The 25,361-nt window shown below is 40.3% G+C and overlaps 1 protein-coding gene across 4 annotated transcripts in view; it reads left to right on the forward strand.

Annotated features, from left to right (window-relative positions):
- fgf14 (fibroblast growth factor 14) overlaps window positions 1–25,361 on the forward strand; it is a 114,214-nt gene that overhangs the window by 79,607 nt on the left and 9,246 nt on the right. For all 4 annotated transcript variants that reach the window (XM_086144942.1, XM_086144944.1, XM_086144945.1 and 1 more), the window contains exons 2-3: window positions 3,668–3,778; window positions 6,498–6,601. In XM_086144942.1, the coding sequence (XP_086001068.1) occupies window positions 3,668–3,778; window positions 6,498–6,601 (215 nt within the window). The remainder of the gene's footprint in view (window positions 1–3,667; window positions 3,779–6,497; window positions 6,602–25,361) is intronic.

Consider the following 25,361-nt stretch of genomic DNA (forward strand, 5'->3'; position numbering starts at 1 on the left):
TCAAACCCTCGAGAGTGTGGAGTGGCTGTGCTCTCCAGTGATGAAAAATCTTTATTGAAAATGCACATGTATGATCTTATTTCTGTCTTTGGAGCTGTACTTCTTTCCTTTGATAGACACACTCACCATAGACCAGTTCCTTTGGTTGTTATTGTGGGAGCAGCTTTTAGGATGTTAAATGTGATTCATTTTTAGGGCCCTGTCCATATGATGGTGTCCTCATCCGGGGACATTGCGGCGTGGTGTCTTGACATCTCACACTATTCCGACTTAATTTTACGCCAACTGTCCTAATGTTTGGAGACGCCGCACCAGTTGTTGGTAAAAGAAGTAAAAGACAACAATCAGTGTTAAGACTCTACTGAATCAAACTGCAGCAGATTTTGACACTAAATTCGAGGAGATCCAAAAACATCCTATGGTTCAAGCTTGTTTCACAATTGATTATCAACATGGAAGCATCTATTAAAGGGCATTGGGATTTTTGCCACAAAGTGCTTTGTGTCTTAAGTGCAATACATGTAACAGTTTAGAGGTCCCTTGAGGCAAAACAAACGCTTTAATAGTCTGGTGTTACTTTCACACCATAAAGTAAGCCTATTGTCTCCGTTGGAGGACATCTCTCTGGCAAACTGCTGTCACGTTCAAAGACAACACGTCATTCAAAGGCTCATACGCATCCTTCCGATCCCAAATTAAAAATCCATAATGAACAATAGCTCAGTTCTCAGGAGGGTAACTCATTGACCCCCTCCGCCTCCCTCACACACACACACACATACACACCCACGCACACATTCCCACACCACACACGCATTGAAACACTGAATTTAATGTCTGCCGTACAAAGTGCCAACCTGATTATTATATTGGTGAAGGACACATCGTCCTAGTGAGGCAGGGATTGAATCAGTAACCTTCCAGAAGACGGCCACACCTCTTCTGGAACTGAGCAGCTAAACTGCACTGGCTTGTGTAGCGACAGAATGAACAAACATTGACAATAATGTAAACAAAGTAGTGCACATTTAACCGATATCTATCAAGTGCCTCCTTAAAAGACCATTGCCTGCCACCTGTCTGCTTCTTCTTATACATCTGCCTCTTTTTAAAGTGATAGTCACACCTTGAGGGACTTCAAATTCTTCAAGAACTGCAGGAAAAAAAGCACTCAGACCCAAGTATGAATAAAAAAAAATCGTAATTCAGCACTGTTCATCACAAAATTTCATCCGAGATAAAATTAGCATTTGATCATATTCAAATTTTTAAGAGTTGGGAAACACAAATCTTACTGTAGCTTTGTCATACTTCGTTATCCTAGAAGTGACAACATTAAGATAAACAAAGTACAAAAAAGAATATAGTAATTCATTTTGAGTTGGATTATCTGATGGTTTGAGAATGTGGATGTGTGTGAAGTAGTTTTGGAATACTGATGTAATTAATAGAAAATTTCATTTCAGGCCTTTTTTTTTTGATATTGTGCCATTATATCAAAGTATGTCATCAAAGTACAGTCATTATATCATTTGCCAAAATTCACATCTGGCGGTTCATCTTTTGAGCAAGGATTTTTCTATGTCTCTGTGTGCACGTGTCCGTGTCCACTAACACCACATTTCACTATCTTTAATCAGATATTGTGAATATCAGGGTTTTTCTTTTTTTTCCAACTCATTTTAATTGTTTGAACTGATTATTGCTGTAATTTCTGGAGTCTGGTCCAGATGACCGTATTCTGTACCAGGAGAGTTCCAGTAATTTATGCTGATTTTTGGTCTTGAATTGACAAACTAATAAATGAATAAATGGAAGAAAAAAAATGGAATAAATAAAAACATATGATTATACTATATCAGTGCTCCACAATGCCAGTAGGGAAAAAATAAGATGATTTAAAATTGACATTGTTATTTTCAGGGGAAAAAAAGCCATCAGTTGTGCCTTAATGATGAGAATATATTTTATTTCTGCTGCTCAGAGGTCATCGGACATTTACAGTAAATATTATAGTGGACCACTAACAGCACATTTCATTATCTTTAATCAGATATTGTGAATATCAGGGTTTCGCTTTTTTTCCCCCAACTCATTTTAATTGTTTGAACTGATAGTTGCTGTAATTTCTGGAGTCTGGTCCAGATGACCGTATTCCGTACCAGGAGAGTTTCAGTAATTTATACAGATTTTTGGTGTTGAATTGACAAACTAATAAATACATAAATGAAAAAAAAATAGAATGAAAAAACATATGATTATACTATATCATTTCTCCACAATGGCATTAGGGAAAAAATAAGATGATTTAAAATTGACATTGTTTTTTTGGGGAAAAAAAAAAGCCATCAGTTGTGCCTTAATGATGAGAATACATTTTATTTGTGCTGCTCAGAGGTCATCGGACATTTAATGCAGCAAAGAGCGACTGTGTCTACACATTGACATCCATCTCTCGCCGAACGGCAGTCCTGACTGGACCCTCATTGTTAACCGGCCTCAAAGTCTGTTCATAGCTCAGCGGGAGCTCTGACAGACACATTATGCCTCGGCCACCTTTGCGTCATTCTGGGAAGCCGACAAAGCCGCTCCGCTTAAAGCCATCATAACAATACGCTGTTGTTTTGTGTGAAGCAGCTGAGCGGCAGTTCTCCCCCTTTCAAGCTGCGGGGAAAGGTCTCCGAGCGTGCCGTCGCCTTCACCCGGCAGAACCAACCAGAAGAGAACACCTAGAGACGCACATTGCCAGGAACAGCCTTTGCCTGCCCTTTCTAAGACCTCTTGAGTCGTCCTCTGTGGCCATTCGCTCTCCATCTCCCTCCGCTCCGTCACTGACAGAGAGAGATAGCGAGCAAGAGAGAGAGATAAGCATCCAGAGCAATGAGAGAGAGATAGAAAGAAAGACTTGCAAGGAGCAACACAGTTTAGGTTCAGGTGAAGTTGATTGTTCACCTCCCCGGGGCTTTCTTGGGATTAAATCTGGTGTGATAGCTGTCTCTGTGATAAGACTAATATTGATGGCGTACGACCCCAGTGGTGACACACACAGCAAGACAAACATGCACACTTGAGAAAACACCGGGTCAAAGAAGTGTCGTCGCATTCTTCCAGCAATATCACAACGTGTTCCCACCCGCGTGCAGGTTTATAAAAAAAAAACAATCCCTTTCATTCTTTTCTTTTCTTGAGACACATTTACTAGTGTAATCATATAAAGCCAACTATACTTAGACATGCATGTTTGAGCGGCTTTGCCGTTGTTTAAATCATGCACAGCAGTGATATCTTTACAGCTCATTCTCCTTTTTTGGAAGGCTAAAGAGGACACAACGCAAGAGCTTTTACTTCCTACACACGAAGGACCCAGAGAGGGTGCTGTTGGGTTCATTATGGGAGTCAGTGGCAGCAGATTAATTCTGCAGGCTATAATTGGATGGCCTATCTCTGAGCAGGGCAGGGTTTATGTGCCCAGAAAGTTAGCCATAGGAAGCACTGTGAAATCATTCTTTACACAGTTTCGTGGGGTTTTGTAACTACGGGGGGGGGGGGGCTTTTATAGCAAAGAGCTAATAAGCTTGTTCCTCAACATGCTTGTGCTTTTTTATCGTCTCTCTGCCACCAATTTTTCTTAATCTGTTTTTTCCCCCTGTGTTGTTTATTCCTGCAGATCCCCAGCTCAAGGGTATAGTGACCAGGTTATATTGCAGGCAGGGATACTACTTGCAAATGAATCCCGATGGCTCTCTTGATGGGACCAAGGATGACAGCAGTAATTCCTGTGAGTATATAGGCTGTTGGGCTTCTAGAAAAAGGAAAGAAACAAAAAAAAAGCAAATTGATTCTTATGTGAATATGACACATTTTTAGTATAAAAGATGTTTGATTGAAAAGGTTAATTGATGACAGATATGTCATAATTTACTGACTATTAACATTTTACAAATACACATATATGCAGAGAAATACACACACACACACACACACATACCCCTGACTTATTGAATTAGTGGTGGTATTTCCACCTCTAGATTTATCCTGCAGGTGCAGGAAATGCTTTTGACCTTCATGTCAGTATTTCTTCTCCTGTGGCAGGTTAACAAATGTATCATTATTGTATCCATCAAAGGATATAAATATCCAGCCACACAGTCGGATGTGAAATTAGACTGGCAAGTAGATATCAATTTTGACGTAATCTTAACAATGTGAGCTGAAACGACTTCCCTCACTGAATGCTAATAATATTACCATGATGTAATTTAACCAAAGTAGCTGGAAATACTTTGAAATAATGCTTTTGGAGCAAATAAAGGAAGTTGATAAAGTAAAGTTTACTTAGCTTAAATGCAAAATTTTGCCATGAATCTCTCTTTATTCACACATCACAAGTATCATACAGTGATCATCATTGCATCAGGATTAGAAAAAAACTTCCCTGTGTGAACAATAACACAATATTGCGCTGGCTGATGCAACAAGGTAAAAGCAATAACTTATCCCCCATTAGAAAGCAAGCAATGAGGAACACAAAATAAGGTTAACAAAAGCTTAAAAGCAAACAATGAGGCATATAACTAACAATCTTCCCGAATACATGGGGTGGAAACGATTTAAGTCGATTCATTTTCATTATATCAGCCAATCACAGTCACAGACAGTCCTGGGAAAGCTAGTGTTAACAAAACTATGCCCTTTGGTTTTAAAAGACATTGTCTCAGTGAAGTCTGCTTTTAAAATTGAAAGACATCCAAGATATAGAAAAATCATCTTATAACATGAGAACACATTTCACCCGCTCGAAATCTTAAATCCTCATATGAGCACAGGGTTTTGTCTTTTTCGCTCATGACTCTGCATTCAGCTCAAATTTAACCTAATTTCCACAACAATCTGTATATTAAGTAATTTTGAAATACACACAAGTGGTGAATAAGAGCAAGTTTTATGTTTTAAACTTGATTTTTATGTTTATTAATGCATTTAGCCTCATACATTCAAAAGCTGAAACATAATCAACCTTATGCGACACTAGAGTTCTACTGGGGAAACTGCCTCGACAAAGAAAAGTGATGTATACATATAAATATTTACACATTACCACATAACAGGTTCCTGTCAAGTCCTTGGTAAATATATATACACGCACACACACACACATATATACATATACATATATATATATATATATATATATATATATATATATTTTTTTTTTTTTCCAAGGACTTGACAGGAACCTGTTATGTGGTACTCAATACATGTTTTTTGCTTAGGTATCCCAACGGTGTTGTTAGACCTGGGTCTTTTTCAGAATATGACTCAAGCAATGAAATTAAGTGACACTCCCGTCCCTGTTGATGTGCTTTTGTGATTGTATCACCTATCACTTTTAATACATCAGTGGTTAGTCACAGACTTTCAGTATTTAACTGCTTTAGAAATTGCTTTTGGATGATTTGGTCTATAGAGCCCCTATAGGTGCAAACCCTACAGGGGCATACAAAAAGTTTCCATGGCAACTGTAGCAAATCCACATAAAATAACAAACAACACTGAATGTAACTTTATCAGGTGTGCATATGTGCATGCTCTTTTGACAATTATCTTTTCCATGATTATGGCTTAATTGTACTTCAAAATACACAATATGACATCTTACAAGTCTGTTTGGATTCATTCTGCTCCCTGAACCCAATGATGCTTCAATACATTTTAGAATTTGGAAATAAAAGCTGGAGCCATATACTGTAAGGCTCGAGTCACACAGCCAAATAGAGAATGTGGACAGGGAAAGAGAGGTAGAAAAAGGTATTATTAGCTATTCTAGCACATCTCCTCCACTGCTCTAGGCTAGGTGGTTAATTTGATTCCAGCGCCTGATGTTAGCGCTAGTCTAACACTCTAGACTCTGTCACTTACCCCTGTCAGCATGAGCAGATGTTGCACATGTCACATTGGATCAGCTGGAAGAGCTGCGCGACAAGCTGGAGATAAGGATACTCATTTTTTTTAAACTCTGACATTGAACTAATAGTTGTTGTTCGCTCCCCTGCAAAACCAGTCTTCCCATCAAATCTTATTCAATGTATACACCATTAAGTCTCCAAACACACTGACAACAGCATTATCATCCCAACTCTATTGTTCTTAAAAGTACAATGATAGCCTTGTACAAAGCATCGGTGACAACAACAAATTAGATCGAATTTGGAACAAATCAGATCTATTATTAATTCTCACGTACCATCACTGGCCTCAATTACAGCATAATTTCATCACTAATTTCTGAGGTAGCTCTGAGGGTGTGAAGATACAATTGGCATGTCACGTGCCATGCATGCAAAAACATAGTCTCTTTGTTATGTCCAACATAAATGTTCAATGAGATGCCGCCATCATGAACTAAAGGTAATACCCTAATGGATAGTTCTGTTTAAATAATTCAGGTTTTATTATACTTATATGTATGTGTGTTTATCTGGTCACGTGTTTTTCAGCTTTGTTCAACCTTATTCCCGTGGGCCTCAGAGTTGTTGCCATTCAGTCTGTGAAGACAGGGTTATACATCGCCATGAATGGGGAGGGCCATCTGTACACATCAGTAAGCAGAGCTATTCTGTTCTATTCTATTTACGTTCCATGTTTTGTGTTTATTATATAAATCTACATGACACAGATATGATGTACATTAAACATCTCTAAGAATTCTGATTCAAGTGTCTATGCATATCCATGTTCTAAAGGGTCCCAAAAGCCCTCAGATATTTGCAACAAGACAATTGCATTGCAGTGAAGATTAATGATCCTATTTGTATTCCCATTAAGAAACGTATGCATTAAGTTTTTTGTTCATCAGGTTTAATCTCCCCGGAGTTTCCCTTCAATTTAAAATGGAAAAGAAACATTGCATCTGCTGAAATAATTCTGGTTGAACAAATATGTCTCCCAAGGGATGTGTATCAATTTTGCTTTAGAATAAATTAAGAACAATCAATATTTGAATCTATTGTTGTGTTTTGAATGACATATATGCAGACAAATGTCAGCAGGACAACGGACATTATGTGAATAGCATTGCTTTGTTTGACTTCAGATGCCGTATTTGAGGGTCATCTATCGTTTTCTTTTTTTATTATTTCGTTCGATTTCTCTAGCATTAACAGGCTTGTCAGCTGCTGATATTGACTTCCATTACTCAAAATACAGAAGGCTGGAAAACCAAGAGGCCGATAAGACTTCACCCGGCACAGATAGTGCCTCTCGTTTCCGTGGCGCAGATAGTGCCTCAGTCAGTCAAATCAATCAGCGGGAAGAACACCGGGAGTCGTGCGCCTCTCCCAGGCGAGAGTATCCATCAGAATCACCGTCTCCTGTTCCCTCTGATGCCCTCAAGTTCCCAATCCTCAAAAGTCAGGGCAGGAAGTGCCGTCTTATTCTCCGTTCGTTACCTTGGAGGTTTCGGGCACGATGCATTCCTCGGTATTCCCGAGGAATTCTTCAATGGTTAATCACTGCTTGACTTAAGCCATGAAATGAAATTCATTTTAAGGAGGATTGACCTAGAATCCAATGGATTTGGTAAGCAAATGCACAGTGGAGATTGTGAATTAGTATATACTGTGTGGTGATTATACTATATTTCAAAATTCATAAGACCTCAGTTACAGAATTGGGAAAAATAAAATCTTTGTCGCATTGCAAAGCTCAAGATATTCTGTAAATGTGAACTGTGACATACCGGGGGCGGCGTGGCACAACAGGTAGAGCAATCTTCTTTGGAACCGAACATTCCCGGTTTTGATTCCCGGCTCCTCCTAGTGTGTCGAAGTGTTGCTAAGCAAAACGCTGAACCCCTAACTGTTCCCCCGGCGCTGGTGGACGGCATGCCTGCTGCTCAGGGTTCATCCATGATGGGTTAATTGCAGAGACCGAATTTCCCCACAGGGATGGATAAATAATTATTATACTGATCACTGCAGGCTTCTTACAAGGAACTCAGAATGATATATAGTTCCGTGTCGCCTCTTATGACCCTGGGTACCCAATAGAGGTCATTAGATATATATATTTCACATTATATTTTCATTTTGTTAAACATTAAACCCCTTTGTGCTTAACTTTGACTTGTCCTCATATAAAAACGCTACTGGCTGCAAGAACGAATCACAGCGATTGTTCTAAAAATGATGTAGAGTCATGCTACAGTCTTTATAGAAACTAAAGAGTAAACAGAATGTTTATATGGAAAAAATATAAGTCATATAATATTACAAAGTTGCTGGGGCTATAAGCACGTACTTATAGACATTGGTATTGAATGGGACAAACCCTTGTGTTAACCTTCAAAGTTTCAGCTGTGGTCACTTAGGTGGGTGATTCTTGAAATAGTCACAGTTGTAAGATTTTTTGTTGCCCAATGGTGTTGGTTAATTTCAAGGATATAACTTAATATACCAATTAACCAATATCTAGATGCAGTAAGCTCAAACATCGTTGTGGTTGTGTGTCATAGTACAACTGCGGTTAACAGACAAAGTTAAACCTCAGTTAAACCACTCACTTTATTCATCAGTTTATTTTCCTATTATTTTCCATTGTTATGCTTTTTTTTAGACACATTAATGCTCCTGATGGTCAAATATCAAATCCTTCAAAACGTTCAAATCAATGTCATCTAATGTGGAAATCAAGCAATTCCTGCGCTTTGCTTCCTCTTAAATAATACATTTCAAATAGTATTCTCAGAGACTAAATGCCAACTGCTATTAACTCATCTTCCAAATTCCTCCTCATCAAATGGTTGAAATAGTTCACACGTCACTACATTTCTAGCATATTACTCGCTGCTCCGTTTGTCATATTCAGTCATTTTAAGAAATGGTGCAGGTTGATCACTGACAGTCTGATAACTTGTGTATAGGTTGCTGTGAAAAGTCCACTTCCACTTGTGTATCCATCATACCAGACTTAAATGTGATTAACTCCACTAATATGTTCCTTGTGAAAAGTACTGAAAATGAAAATACTGCTCAGGTATCCAGTCTATGCCCGCCGTTTGAACTAGCCCTGATGTTTCTTCTGAATCCTTTATCACGGACTGTTACTCTATCCAGTCGACCCCGACCATGTTTAGTCCGGAAATAAGTGTTTTGAAGTGGGTTTTATCGAGGTCAGAGCACTATGTTCCTTAAGAACAGTTTGCCCTGCTCCTCTCTTCACACATCTCCCCTGCTGCATTTGAAGCTTATTTCTTATCTAATGGAGGTTCGGATCAGCCCTTAACTATCGTGCCACCCACTCAGAGGTCTCTTTTCGCTTCTTGGTGTGAGAATTACTGTGGTAATGGGGGCCTTGTAAGATGTTCTTCATCCTCCTCCGTGTCCTCCTCCCCTTCTTCCTGCCTCTTCTATCCTTTTCTGCAAAGGTACATGCTTTCCTCCTATTATAACTCTGTTCCTGGGTAAGTGAGGATCTGTCAGCCTTCCTTTCCCACCCATTAGGTGCATTTGATTGCCTTGCGCTCACTTTGGAGGTTATATAAATGCTTCAAAACATAAAGCGACACAGACAGTGACGCACATGGAATATAGGCAATTTAGAATCCAACAACCTGTTATAATGTGGCAAACTATTGTTTTGTTTTGCTGAAAGGTTGGATATTTTTGTTTGCTTTTACTTGAATCTACTTGTTACATGTTTGTTCCCTCTGGATATTTAACGCATTACAAGGACTTTCACTGAGATGACGCACTTTGATCATGACCGTCACTCCGTTCCGAAATAGACGAGGTGAATCAAAAGTCCTGTCTGTAAGAAAATATATGGTAAATCCATTCAAGGCCTTTAGTAGTGCATCATATTCTTTTGTATGAGTCACCAGCTACGTGGTGCAAGCTTGAATGAGAGCGATAGCATCGACGTGACTGTGCAGCCTGGCACAAAGGACATGGCATCTCAACCCTTTTCAATTTCACCGCATTTCTAGCAGACAATAAACTCCGTTAAATTCCTCCCGAGAACTCCCCAAAACTGGAACTTCTTCTCAAGCTTATCGAAAGCTGATGAATCCGAATAGGGTTTTGTAAAGAGTATCTAACCCTGATGTATTCTTAAATAGATTATTTGGCATGATCTGTTATTCAACTCTATTCTAATTCTATTTTTAAGATACACAAGGAAGTATGGACTTGTATGCTTTTGTTACAACGTCGTGAAATGGTGGTACCGGAGACTGTAACTCCCCAGAGCGAATGCACTCTCCAACCATCTCTCAAGTGTGAGTTGGGCATTTCATGGTCGGCTGGTTTTCTGTAGAGTTGGATCCTCTATTCTCCCTTTACTTCAGTGGAGTCTGTCACTGCTGCCTTTCTTTATCAGCAGCTTGCACTTGTTAGCGCTACCTTTTATGATTGTCAAATTGACTCGCCACATCGCTCGAGTGGGCCTTTAGGAAATGGAATCCTGGAGTGGATCTGGAGCAGCTTTGGCTCGCTTGTTACGAGGCTGTTTTGTCCCCAGAGTGAACAGAAGCCATTGAAGGTGTCTGTTGCTTGTCGTAACTAAATCTGAATGTGAGGTACCTCCAAGGAGCTAAACATCGGGGTCCTCACTGTTGCCTTTAAATTGAAAAGAAAGGGTACATTGAGGTTTGAGTGGAAAGAAGATGCATATTCAGGAGAGGGTAGAAAGAAACTAGTTGTCCATATACTATGGCACTTTATCCATGCAGAAGTAATCTAATTTAATAGCACTTGCACAAATAGCAAGGTAAGATATTAACGTTTCAGCCCGGTTGTGTCCACCATCTTTTACCACCTATTCATAGCGCTGTGCAATATTATAAAAATGATAACACTAATTTCTAATGGTGTGTTTTAAGTTATCCAAGTGGTGGGAAAAAAAAGTTTAAAAGGATCCAGTTTGACACATGGATTGTGTCTGTGGAGTTCACTCTTAATTACTATTCAGGTATAACTACAGTGTGTGGTGTCAGGAATTGATGAAGTACTCAACTACAAACCTTTTAGAAATCTCTTTCGGCAAGTGCAGAACTTTTCTTCTCTGCTGCATGTTATTTTGCACGCACAGCCATGTCGTTATTTTAATTAAGACAATGTACTTATTACTTCAATCCTCTCAGAGAGTAACACTGAAAATGAATCACATTTAAGTGTATTTAAAGTGTATTGAAGTGTTTTGAAATTCTTTTACATGACTACTTAAATATAAATTGAGATAAATCAAGCCCCCAAAGGTTACCGTTCATATTTTGGACTTGAGTTAAATCCACGGCATTATATATGATATGGCAAGCTAAGGGCTGAACATGTGAGTGGTGTGCTGACAAGGATACTTTCACATTCCCGCAGATCTCTAGTACCTACGGTAATTACTCACTTGCTCTCCCATCAGGGTGTGGTGGGGTGGAAGGGGCTGTCAGTCTCAGAGCTGAGGAGTGGGGGGTCTCATTATTTTCCAGTGTTGCCCTTCCCCGTCTTTTAATGCAGTGTCAGTGCTAAGAATCGTGGTGGTCATAAGGGCTGAGGAGAGGCCAGCTTCACGGATTAATGAACAACAAGGTCAGAGGTAAGCGTCAAAGCTTAACTAGTGATCTGCTGGTCAAAGCTAATTATAGACTGATCATTCCCTCAGCTTGGACTATAACTTCTATTGTCTTCGTAAATGACAAACACGGCTTATTAAGAACCTTCTGCAAATATAGCTCTTCATTGTAGACTCTCGGCTGAGCTGACGACAGACGGTCGGAGGACCTCGTGAAAGATGAGCTTTGCATCATGAAAATGAGTTTCATGCCATATAATAGGAGGCCCATCCCTTTCTATGTGTGTGTGATACATGGGGGAGTTAAACCTCCCTGAACGATGTAGCTTCAATATACAATGTAGCTCATACAGTGTGTCCAATGTAAAGTCTGATAATGGAACCCATTGCGCAACACGCCATGTAATCTCCCTGTTTATTTGCAGTAACAGTTGTGAAATGCATGGGCAGCTTTATTGTAACCTTGTACGTCAATAGCATACATTGAAGTGCAATGTGATACCAGGCCTTTTAGGAATAACGATGGTATTTCAAATAAGTACTGTTTAAGGTATTAAATGTCACCCTCATTAACGCAGTAGCTCTCCGTGGTCTTGGTTAATGTGTCTTCATTTCTATATAGATATAGATATACAGTAGGTTAAGAGATATTGGTTATTTGCAGGATATGACAGTGTTTAAATATTAACTCATATTTGTAACATGTGCCCTGACAGAATAGCTGGAAATACATTTCAGGTGTCAGCCTAAGCAGAATTATCTGATTTTTTTTTTAATTTTTTTTTTGCATTTGTTTTTGTACCTTTGTGATACTTGTGAAAGTGAAGTACTTTCACACCTGCCACGTTTATTTTATATAAGAAATAAATGCTTAAAGTTAGAAAATCTGCTCTAAGGAACTGTACAAGAATTTTTGCGCTACTGAGCCCTACTACCTCTAGCCCTCGTCCAAATTTCCAAACCCATGATTTGGTATCTCCATGGAAGTGTGGTCTATTCATATTTCTTCTCTTAAACGCACCATCTTTCCTGTTTGTTGGCCAAAAGCCATCTATCGATCTTCTAGCTGGAGCGCACACCAAATCTCCCTCATCCATCTGGGAAAAATCCTTACATATCTATTAAAATGGAGTGGCTAAAACACACAAACAATGGTTAGTTGTTACAGTATGGGTACTGCAGGGGTGGCTATAAATTATGGGCCACTGACAGATAATGAAACAGCAGAAGATCGGGGGGAAACAAATAGTGCACCGACTAGTGAGGGGGGGTTTGAGGGGGGGAACAGAGGAAAGGGGAGAAGGAATTCCTGTTTGGCAAGGGGGGAGTCCCAAGATGGTCAGTATAATCAGCATCAACCTCTTCTTGTTTACCATGTTATTTCTGCTAAAAATAGGTCACCATTCCAGGAACACATTTTTAGTATTACACAGAGGGGTTATTTATTGATTGGCATCAAATTCTCCTTAATACGCTCCAAATGAATATGTAACAGATCCCATATGGTTCCTCTTATACAAAAAAGAGAGAACGCAGCCAAGAATGTCATGAACGCTATTCCAGTTTGAGTTAACTTTGTTGAAGGAAAGCTAATTTTTTCCTCCGAGATAGTCTGTTAGTTACTCTTGAAAATACCCAATGATACATCCACGCATCCATCTTCTCCCGCTTATCCGGATTTTGGTCGCGGGGGGCAGCAGCCGGAGCAGGGAGGGCCAGACCTCCCTCTCTCCCGCCACATGGTCCAGCTCCTCTGGGGGAACCCTGAGGTGTTCCAAGGCCAGCGTGGAGACATGGTCTCTCCAGCCTGTCCTGGGAACGCCTCGCCATATCTTCCAGTGGTCTCCTCCCAGATGGACATGCCTGGAATATCTTCTCCGGGAGGCGTCAAGGAGGCATCCTGACCAAGATGCCCGAACCACCTCATCTGGCTCCTCTTTATGCAGAGAAGCAGCACCTCTGCTCCAAGTCCGGCCCCCCTGCAGAGGAAACTCATTTCGGCCACTTGTACAGCGGTCTTGTTCTTTTGGTCACTACCCACAGCTCGTAACCATAGGTGAGGGTGGGAACGAAGATCGACGGGTAAATTGAGAGCTTTGCCTTTTGGCTTGGATCCCTTTTCAGACGCCACATTTCCGTCCTTCCCTCACTCGTGAACAAGACCCTGAGATACTTGAACTCCTCCTCCTGGGGCAGAACCTCTTCCCCGACGTGGAGTCGGCATTCCACCTGTTTCCGGTTGCGCACCATGGTCTCAAATTTGGAGGCGCTCATCCCGGCCACTTGACACTCAGCTGGGAATCGTTCCAGTGAGAGCTGGAGATCATGGCCTGATGAAGCCAAGAGAACCACATCATCTGCAAAAAGCAGAGACTTGACACCAAATTGGATCCCTTCGATGCCCCGGACAGAACGTCTTTTTTGTCTGTAGCCTGAGGTTTTCAAGCTTGGGATGCCAGTAGTAGGCCATCCTTGTCCTCCCACTCCCCCACTGGCAGGATGGCCAGCGAGGGGAACCTGGAGTCAATGTTCTTGTTCAATAGCTCATGGCGGGACCAATATGACACAAAACACTTTAGGTGGGGAGAGAGGGTGTCACAGATTTCCTTGGTGATCCTGGGGATCAGCCTAGCAGAGGTGACACATCTAGAGTCTCGTCTCTGGGACAGAGAGTTAGTTGCAAGAGGTGACCCAGCTTGAGACCAGCCCTGCTGAGGCTGAGACCCAGGCCTGTGGTACGCAAGGACTGGGACTCCAGGAAATAGTTGAAGAGCAGAGGCTCTTCCCTCAGCCACCCGCATGGGGGTTCGTCCACTGTCCTCCGAAACACTAGACTTGCCAAGCTTGGGGGACTGAACCATAAAACTATGTGAATCTGGTCAGGCTGAGAACCTCCGGCTGCATCAAAAAGAGCTTTCTGTCTGGAAGATAGAGGACTGCTGCTCGGGTCCAGCATTTTCCAGACCAGTAAAAGTCCAGAATGAGCCTCTGGATCTCCTCTAACAAGCCCCTTGGTGACACTAGTGCTATAAGCTTGTGCCAAAGCATCAAGGCAATCAGATTATTGACAACTAGCACCGTTCCTATAGGGAAGCTGAGGCAGTATCCACCTCCACTTTGACAGCCATGCACTAACCTTTTCTTTCACTCCTTCCCAGTTGGCCTCAGTCCCTAGGTACACCCCAAGCACCTTATAGCCTTCCCTCTCCCACCTGAGGGTATGCAAAGTGTGGCCACTCCAGCAGTAGAGCTTTGCTATTTTCCCAGTTCACTATTGATGAGCTCCCCCTCTCATATAGAGCGAGAACATTCACGAGGTTCTGGACATCATCTTGGTCAGAAAAAAAAACACATGCACATCGGCAGCATTAGCACAAGGGCTAAAGGAGTGCTCCTGTCCCCTTAGCCCCGGCAAGGGGAAGCCATGCAGCCAGTTTCCTGAGTCGTAAGAGCAAAGGCTTGGTGGCGAGAGCATCGAGCTGGCCGGAGACCGGGCGGTCTGGTCTTATTGCATGTCTGAAGGCAATTGGCTGGCTCAGCCTGGTCGCCTCAGCATTGTGGCATTTAAATGTCCATGAGGAGCCCATCAAGTCCTGGAGTCCGGCCCAGGGGCATCTGGTTTGCGGTTGTGGTGAGCTCCTCAATGGTCAGGTCCTGGTCCAGAGTCATTCTCTCCTCCACGTTGAGTTGGGGAAGGTCCTTCAGGAGATCCCTGAATCAGGGATATGCTGACTTCCCACCATAAACTCAAAGACTGAAAGTGTATTTTTGTTTCCTCCATTCCTGCCAAAAAAAAAAGGAAACATTTGCCAGATGCCTCTTTCTTGTAGGAGCTGATTGTTAAAATGCCAATACGACCTGACCTGTCAGCCAGGAGTTACAACTAGCTCAAATGCAGCTAAATGATGATCGGAAAAGCCAACCGGAGTTACATGGTAGGGGAAGGAGGGTCTTGGGAATATAAAACCTGTCAGATCTGGCCGCTGACACCCGACCGCTGCAGGCCCGGACCCAGGTGTACTGTCAGGCTCGTGGGTTTCATATCCGAGAAGTATTCAGCAGATCATAAGAGGATATGGCAGATCGGACGGCATGATAAGATGCCGCACGTGAGATGCTGCTATGAACAGTCTCATTAAAAGTGCAATTAAAGTCTCTACTAGTGGAAAGGTCATCCTTGATATTGTTGAACATGTTCACACTCTCTGTGCCGCTCGTTGGAGCACATATGTTAACCAGGCAAAAAACAGACTCTGCTACCTCTCCCCTCACAATCAGCATGCTGCCCTTCACTGCCCTAGCAGAAGACAGAAAAGTTGCATTGGCTGAGGCCTTGAAGAGGATCGCTTCACCTTCACTCTTGGTGGTTCCATTGGTGAGGTAACTGGGTCCATCCCATCATAAACGCCAGTCCACCTCGTCCTTTTGAACTGTGTGCTTCTCCTCCAAGAAGAGCACATCTAGCTTTTGGAAACAGATATCGGTGCTCTCTTGTTTCTATCTCTCCCGCCATTGATTCAAGAGCCTATCCTATGAGGATAGAGCCTAGAAGGTACTCTCTAAGAAGTCATTGATATCTTCTAAGGAGATAAGATCTTCCTGCAGATTATTCCTGCCGCAACCTGCTCACATTCCATGTCTTCGCCCTCACCGCACTGGCTTCCCCGCTCACCTGTATGCGCAATGGTGTCATCATGTGCGTGACCCAAAAAGCTGGGGAACTCAAACTGACCCTGCTGTCGTCATGGAGGTTCCAGCTGCGGCCCACTCCACGATGAGAACAGGGGACCACAGTAGGTGCTCTCTCTGCACTGAGTCCAAATTGACAGGCACTTGACCCACGCCACTGGCGAACGCAGCCGCAGGGGGCGCCGATACATCGGCAGGTGCAGCAGTCGCCACCAACACCAACACCACCAGCAGCACCAACATCGCCGCCCCCGCAGGGGCTGCAGCTGATGCATCGAGAGAACCATATATGAAGCATCTCCGTACGTCACCTGGAATGAGACTTCCAGGGTTTATAAATATAAAGACCTGCCTCCTCAGGGACTGAACATGCTTCAGCCTAGGATGGTAAGCGGCAGGGAAGCAGCCTAGGATGGGAAGTTTGCACCCCAGGCTCACAGTTTTAAAGCCATCGGCGAACTTTCCAAACCTTTTCAATACGCTTTCCAACTGTTTGGAATGAACAGCGGCACACTGGAGACGTGATCCGCATTGAGGGTGCGGACAAGGGGGACACGTGCACAAAGGTATCGCCAATGACCACTGCTACCATTCAGCTGGTGGACGAGCACTTCCGACTTCAGGAAGGCAGCCATAGCTCAGTTCATTCTGGACGTGCACGTCAGATTTTCGTGTCCTACCTTCTTGCTGACCGCAAGCAGTATTCCCTCTATGGACATCATGCTGTCGGGCAGCATTATCCGTGGCGGAGAGACGGGGGTGGGGTGCTTGGAGGACGCCATGTAACCAGTTCGCCAGCACCACCGGGCAGGTGTGTGATCACACCTCCCGGACCAAACAATTGTACAAAGCAGTAAAGAAATTAACATGAAAAGAAAAAACACAGAAAATAAAACAAGTACATATACGGGAAAAGGTGAGTGGAAAGGTTGGCCAAACAACTCAAAAAGACGCTTTCAATCTCTGCTTTCCTATCACACACCCGCACCAGAAGAAGAAAAAGAAGATGTGCACGTGTATGATGTAATTTAATCTGGTTTGACTTTTCCATTGTATAAAGCTACCACAGAAAAAAGCCAGCTGCATCTGCTGGGCATGGAAATACTCTTTCCAAGAGAATGGATAAATAGGAGAGACAATGACAGTAAGAACAGATGAACATATTTGTTCAAAGTTGATTTGGTTTTAGCACAGTGGATAGAGCTTAGCTCCCCTGGTGCTGATGGATTGCTTATGGTTCATCCATGATGGGTTAATTGCAGAGAACAAATTTCCCCGCAAGGGAATAATAAAGGATAAATATTATTATTGTTATTATTATTATACCTCACTGAAGGAAGGACCCTGGTGCCATTCCTTTCAGGGCCTTTCTGTTTGGAGTTTGCATGTTCCCATTTCTGCATTGGATTCTTCTGTTTCCCCCCACAATCCAAAAATGTTCAGCAGGTTAATTGTAAAACTTGGAAAATTGTTCCAGTTGTATGAATGAGAAAGCGAGTGGTTGTTTGTCTCTTTATGCTGCCCTGCGACCGACCGGTCTCGGGTGATCCCCCCTCTCGCCCAATGACAACTGCAGCATCCCTGCAACCATGAGTAGATAAGAAGGCAATAAGCAGTAGATAATAGATGGATAGGTTTAATATTAAATCATTGTTTAGCCTTTGGCTGCCAGCTTTGGCAGTACATTTCATGTAGTAAATAATTTGAATCCCCTATTGGTTGTATTGGTCTGCCACCATTGCAAGTTAAACCTTTTTTCTATTTTGTCCAATCTAATCTTTGAAAGATTGCAAATGTAAAGCAGGTCTTGAGAAAATACTTTCCCTTATGGCAATTTGTGTTCATACCACAGGGGAAACAGAACCTAAGCAGAGATTGAAAGGGTTTTCCCCAGAATTTACTCTTGGATTCCTACAATGTAGAAATGGAAATGTAATTTGACTGCAGTTCCACATTACTCTCAGAGCAAACACATCCAGCCTGTTTACAGTATTAATGACCCCAGTTCTGTCCTAATTGCTTTCCTATTGTGCGAATGTCAAGCACCATGCAAATACAAAGTGTACTGTGCCACAGTATAATCTGTAAGTGAGCCGACTAGAGGCATGTAAAGCAACAAGTAGTCCTCAGGGGCCCTCCTACCCACAAAGCAGTAATAGGATGGAAATCACTCAGAAACTCACGCCAGACCATGCAGTTCAAAAAGCACGACACTGATTTTGAATTGATCTCCATGATAAGGCCTGACCAATGACAGACAGTTTAAAAGCTGCATGTTTCAGGAAGTGGTTTGGAGAAGCTTAGTGATACATAGTGGGCCTTACTATTCCTCGAAAGCCAGTGAGATTCACTAAAGGATTTATTATAAATGGAGGGCAGAGCGTCACACTGACATTTCATCTTCATTTGTTAAAAATAAATACATAGATATATTTTTGTGTGTATTTATGTATGAAGTATTTTTCTTTCATTTCCTTTTATATCACATTATGTGGCTAAATAAAACAGTTTGAAAGGAAACACAAAGAAACAGATGAGAACAAAATTGTCCTCTGAGTTGCCAAATGAGGCACCTATAAGTGGTCGTAAATTTTAATCATGGAATCCGCAGACAGATTAATTTGCTGCCACCACCTGTGCGATTAAGTGCGATTTTACTATTTTAGATTCTGTAAGTGGTCTGTCTTTACAGAGTGCTCTTTTCTGATGGTAAAATAAATAGGGCTGGTATATGCTGTTAGGAGAGCTCAGTGAAAAATGATGTGGTGAAATACCTATTAGAAAGCGACCTTATATTCCATCCGAAATGAAGGTCATGGTCACATGACAGGAAGGGATTTATTTTGAGTTATAAAAATAAAACCTACGCTAATGCCGGGTCTTTGACTGAATCCAGACTTCTGCATCAAAAAGGAATATTGCATATAAACAGAAACGGGGATTTTCCACCGAGAGGGCAGGTGGGGCTCAGATATTTCAGAGATGGCCGGGTAATCTGTGGCAAAACGGTTCAATCCCCTGTGCTGGTGTTACTGAGAAAAACAGACAAACCTGTAATTGATGATGCTTTTTTTCTCCATCTGTGAATGAAATAAAAGAGTTAGCAAGTTGGCAGAAACGTCTGCAGAGAGCATGTGAGTAGGTGAGCGCGTCAGTGTCAGAAATGGGCTTTTGAGACCTGTAACCTGAAGAGGCACCATATAAATATCTGACACTGCCTTGAGGAAGCCCTTTTAAATTAGGAGAACTTAGTCTCGGATTTTTTGGATCATCAAAAACCCTCTTATAGATCTAAACAGACTATTTTTTGTTTAGATTTTAGGTTATTTACAATTTTTTTCCACTTGCCCTAATAATACATTTTGAAATTATATCAAGTTACGGTACTCAACAAACACACATTCTTCATCAGTGACAGTAGATTTATGCTGCAAAGGGTTGAAAGACATCACTTTTTTTTTATTTGGCAGGCTTTTCTATTGGGGAAAAACATCCCAGTCTTTTTGATTGACTCAATGGAAATGAAAACTGGTCTATCGGATGATCAGTGATTGCTCAGAAAATATAAAGTGAATATATTACAAAACAAAATATTTTATTGCATTCCATCCCAAGAGCCCCTATTGCGTCTAAACAGAAATATAATGATAACAATACTACTACTACTACTAGTAGTAGTAATAATAATAATAACAGTAAAAACATAATAACAATAATAATGTACCTGAATTAAAGTATTGAAAAGGTTATTGTATTATCAAGGTGTACTGAAAAAATTAGAGTTGACCTGATATCAAAATGAATAGATGTGACTCAAGTATGGGTTTAAGAAACAGGAGTGTATTCAGCAGCAATGGAAAAAAAAAATCCTACTTTTAAAATAAAGACAGTTTAATATATTCAAAAATCAACTGGTCTATTTACCCATGTCAGAGAAATAAGAAGATTCAGTGTTTATTCATAGTGTTTGAATAAAACATGAAAACTAAATAAGTCTGACTGAGGACGAAAAAAAAAGAGAGCCTGTCATTTCAAAAATGCAGACGTGTGTGTGTGTGTATGTGTATGTGTGTGTGTGTGTGTGTGTGTGTGTGTGGGATTGTGCATTTGTGTGCAAGTGTTGATCCATAAATTGGTGTCAGGGCAGACAGATTTTTCTCAGATTTCCAGTCATCTCTTGTCAGGCAAGCCAACATCCTGCGATGTTCTCACTGACAATCAGATCTGATAATATGTCACACACATACACAGAGTGTATATATAGGTCATTGTACAGGAGAGTCACTGTCAGTGCTGCAATAAAGATGCAACAAGAGGTGTCTGCAGGTAGGGAGCTATTTCCTCACGGTGTGTTTCTGTCTCGAGTCTGTTTGTGTTGTTTACACCCTCAGGAATGGTGTCCCAGTTTTTTTTAAAGAGGAAGCGCATGTCCTTTCCTTGTACGTTCACTTGTCGGTGACAAACATTTAACACTGCGCTGAACTGAGAGGACTTAAGGAAGAGGGAAATGTTCATCATCCATTTCCCTGTCATTGCATCCTACTTGATTTGACATCTCTTTGTGTTATTACCAGATTAATTGCGGAGCACATGAGCGATTTCATCTTTTATTGCATTAGGGGTCTTAATTTGTGCTTAGTGTTATGTAAAAGTGTGTGCTTTTATGTGCTTGCCCTTGATTTAACAAACTACACTAATACAAATTAAAATATGAAACAGTTGCTTTGACAACAAACAACTCCCCTAGTTTACTAAATGACCGATAAATCATGAATTGTAAAAAGAAAAACAAACTGGCACCTATTAACAATTATGTCTATTAAATTTACATAAATTCAAATAAATAACATTTAACATCAATGGGAATCACAGCCCATCCTCATCCTGACATCATTGACAGAAAGATATATTTCATCCCTTTTAACATATTCGTGTGACTACTTGGTTTTTTCCTCTAATTGTACAACAAACACTCTGTATGGTTGCACTTTTTCTCACTTCTTTACGTAACAAAAAAACTGCCATTGATTTACTTTATTTCTGTTAATGGACCCCTTATATTTATGGATGTTCACCTGCTTTGCGTGTTGTTTATGCAATGTTAAATTGTGGTATGTCTGTAAACATCAAGTTATACGACCATAAAAATACTACACTATTCGCAATAATTACATAAAGTTTTTATGCCCTCAAAGAGATGCGATCATAACGTTTGGATCTTACTGTATGTCAAGTTACTGCTAAGTTTTAGTGATTTAAAGAAGTAACTTTTTGATGCCACAAGAAATAAAGATGTCAGGGGATCATCAAATTCACAGGATTCATCTTCCGGAGTCCCTTTGGTAATGACGAAATCATATATTCTGGAATTAGCTTCTAGGGAAAGCAGTAAATCAACTCCAGAGAGGCCAACTGCCCTAAATTTTCTTTGAGAAATGTTTCAAGATTTAAATTTTGCAAACTCTGCATTTTTTGAAAGCATCTGGTTTCATCCGCAGCAGTTTGAAACCTTCTAGCCCTCTAAATAAAAACCCATTATTTAACAGAACTAATGATGTTGCACAATATACAGTACTTGTCTGTTGGATTTAATGATGTTATTTTATGAAAACTTGAGCCCAGCAGTGTTTCTAAGAAGCATGGCAGAGGTCACTGTGGATTATAAAATTATGAAATGGAAACCAAGGTTATGATTCACTGACGTAATAATACATAATCTGGATTTTCAAGCATTATGTAAGACAATATAAAACCAAATCACCTCAAAAGTTGTACTGGCTATATTGGTCCACAGAGCTCAAAATTAGTCTTGGCAAACTTATGAATTGGAAACATGAACACTGAATAATTCAGCGAAACTAAACAAAGACTTACCGCCATCCACATGCTTATTTTTCTTTTCAAAGCTTTTTTTTCAATAATTTCTAGCCTTTACCCACATCTTACTGATGGTAAATGCATACGATAGATTAAAAATGTAGTGGCAAAATTAAAGCTGAAATGCTGCAGTAAGAGGATAGAAGATCAATTGGGCTGTTTCAGATCATTCAGGCTGTTTAGTTGATGGCAGCAGAAGTCATTACTGTGAACAAATCCATAAAGCTTTTCAGGATTGTCAGAAGGGTAAAAAAGACCTGTAGTCACCAGATTTCCAATATCCAGATCCGTCTTGATCATGCCCACTTTAATTCTTTACTGATTATTACTGATTATTCGTTAGGTTGAGGGATTTGTTTACAGAGATCATTTCTTGACACTTGGTGTTTAAAAATCATGCAGCCTGCAATCTTTGATGCAGGCTCTGTATTGGGATGTACATGAGGAATTCCCTGACAGTCTGACATTCTCAGAGGATAAATTGTGGCACGGCTACAGCTGGAAAGACGGTGGAGTCAACCATTCTGCCAGAAAGGAAGCGCCGAACCAAAGCTGCTTGAAATGCAAGCAAAATCCTGTCAGTTGGTATCTTGGTGAATTTGATTTTCAATGCAAAAGACTTATGGATTTATGTGAAAATGGCGAATAACTATGAAAATATTACAAAGGTTCTTGATGATGATAGTGCAACGATTAAGTTGGGCGCAATTTTAATTCTGCTTGAAATACAAGCAAAATCCTTTCAGTTGGTATCTTGGTGAATTTGATTTTCAATGCAAAAGACTTATGGATTTATGTGAAAATGGTGAATAACTATGATAATATTACAAAGGTTCTTGATGATGATAGTGCAACGATTAAGTGGGGCACAATTTTAAGTCTGCTTGAAATACAAGCAAAATCCTGTCAGTTGGTATCTTGGTGAATTTGATTTTCAATGCAAAAGACTTATGGATTTATGTGAAAATGGCAAATAACTATGAAGATATTACAAAGGTTTCTTGATAATGATGGTACAATGATTATGTGGGGCTCAATTTTTATTCCGGTAATACAGAATATAGCCTGCACATCTGCTGGCCACTCATCAAACTTTCACTTTATTATGTGAGCTCCAATGGATCATTCTGGTAAAATTAATATCTATAGCAGATTACAAAGAGTGGGAATGCTAATCTGCACCAATCTCAGAGAATGGACTGGCCAATGTGTGGGATGAATTCAAATACTATCTGTGATCATGTACTGGAATTCAAATTACCGTCCCAATAAAGTTTTGGGGATTCCAGGATCGTGGAGTAATTTTTTACCTTGTGTTTTCTTTTGTACAATTAATTATAGAATGCAAGTCAAAATGTCTTTCCAGATATCTTCTCTGTGGACAAGCAAAAAATTCAGTAGTCCCACAGAGACACATCTGAAAATACATATTAATTGGTTGACTTCTTGAAATTGTTTATGCATGTTTGATTTGTATCGAAGAACTCTTCTCTTACACGTGTCTCGGAGTTTGGAACCGCTCACTCAGTAACCGAACTTTGGCATGCAGAAAATCAATAATACACAGAAGGGGTATTTCCAAGATGATGCATGTGTCTTGTGTTGGTGTCGCTTGCTTTTTTCTATTTACTATGTGCGTGAAGGCATCCTCTCCCGGTGATACTGTATATGTGCATGTCTTCTATTATTAACATGTTTTTGTACAAGAGTGTGATGTAACATCATATTACAGTTTTGCCTCTGCAGCCGAGGTAAAGTGTAAGTTGTTTAAGCACAAGGTTGTACAAGACAGATGTTTGCAGATACAGGGCAGATCCTGTCTAATGTAATTATTGTTTTGTTAGTTTCGGAGATTAATGGAAATCCATACCAACTTACCGTGCCAAATGCAGCATGGTAATAAAGCAACAAGAGTAATTATCAGTTGTTTTCAGTTTTCTACACTTTATACTTCATTGTGCCTAGGTTTGACCTCATTATTATTTCTTGTGTGGTGGTGTAAACAAAAGTAAATGGCAAGTAAATAAACACAAGATGTGCCACAATAATGGAATGTGTTACTACAACAGTAGCAGTCATTTTTCTCAATTCAATGATTGGGTTGATGATACGAGTGTGTGTAATATACTTGTTTTATAGAACAGGAAAGTGTTTTAAACCACTGTTTGTACGTTGTTGATTTTTGCACCCTATGAGATTGTGTGTGTATGAGCATGTAGGATAAACTCAAGAAGCAGCCAATTTTATTTCCCTTTAGAGTAACATTATCGAACACTCAAGTGCTTCTGGAGGCCAAACACCTTCAAGTGTTAAAGCTCTTTGTGACCCTCTTGGTATAAAATATTCAGTACACAAGTGTTTTGCTCACTGTGACTTTGGAAAAAGGAAAAAAAATCACAATGGCATGTTTATGCATGAACATAAGTAAATCGAAACCATGCAAACATTCGATGCGATAAATTGATGTAAGGGCAACTTCAAGATGCTACGTTGCGCTTTTATTGCCAGGCATGTGTATGTGTAGCAGAGCGATGACAATATACAGAACGTTTGCAAGATTCAGATTCTCCAATATTTGACCAGAGTTTTAACGTATTGATATACATTTCAATATGAAGAAAAATATGTTTGAGCACAAATCTCAAGGTGTTTTGATGGCTTCCCAATGCCAGATTTTATATACATATATATATATATATATACAAAAAAAAACATATAGAAATATAAATATAATTCACCCTCTCCAAGACACTATTTATTTTTTTTATTTTTTGTGATATTGTGCATTTTTTTTGCTTTTTAATTGCCATCACTGCAGAGACAGAATGAAGCACATTTAATGACAGATCCTGATTCCAGAAGTGACACTCTAGTTCCAGAAGTAAACTTTTTTTTTTTCCTGCATATTCTATCAATAGCAATACAGACTAAACCAATAACACAGTTTAACCTTTTTCACTTTTTCCTTTATTTCCTTTATGTTATTAGTTAACTGATTGTAATATTTTTCATACATTATGTACAGTGTGGGACAATGCAATTTAGATCCTGTGTGTAATGACTTCACAAATGGCATGGTCTGATTGATAATTCTTTTGGCAATACGTTTACTTCTTTAATTTTTTTTTTTTCCACTTTCAATGTTTTGTATTTAGACTTAAAACCTCTTTATATAAGTGTTTTCAAGATGAGCAGGAAAACAATGAATTGTCAGCACTAAGGTCAATATTTTC

The sequence above is a fragment of the Fistularia commersonii genome, chromosome 4 (assembly GCF_037954325.1).
Source record: "Fistularia commersonii isolate RoL2024-O1a breed Wild chromosome 4, RoL_Fcom_v1.0, whole genome shotgun sequence".
NCBI classification, from domain to species: domain Eukaryota; kingdom Metazoa; phylum Chordata; class Actinopteri; order Syngnathiformes; family Fistulariidae; genus Fistularia; species Fistularia commersonii.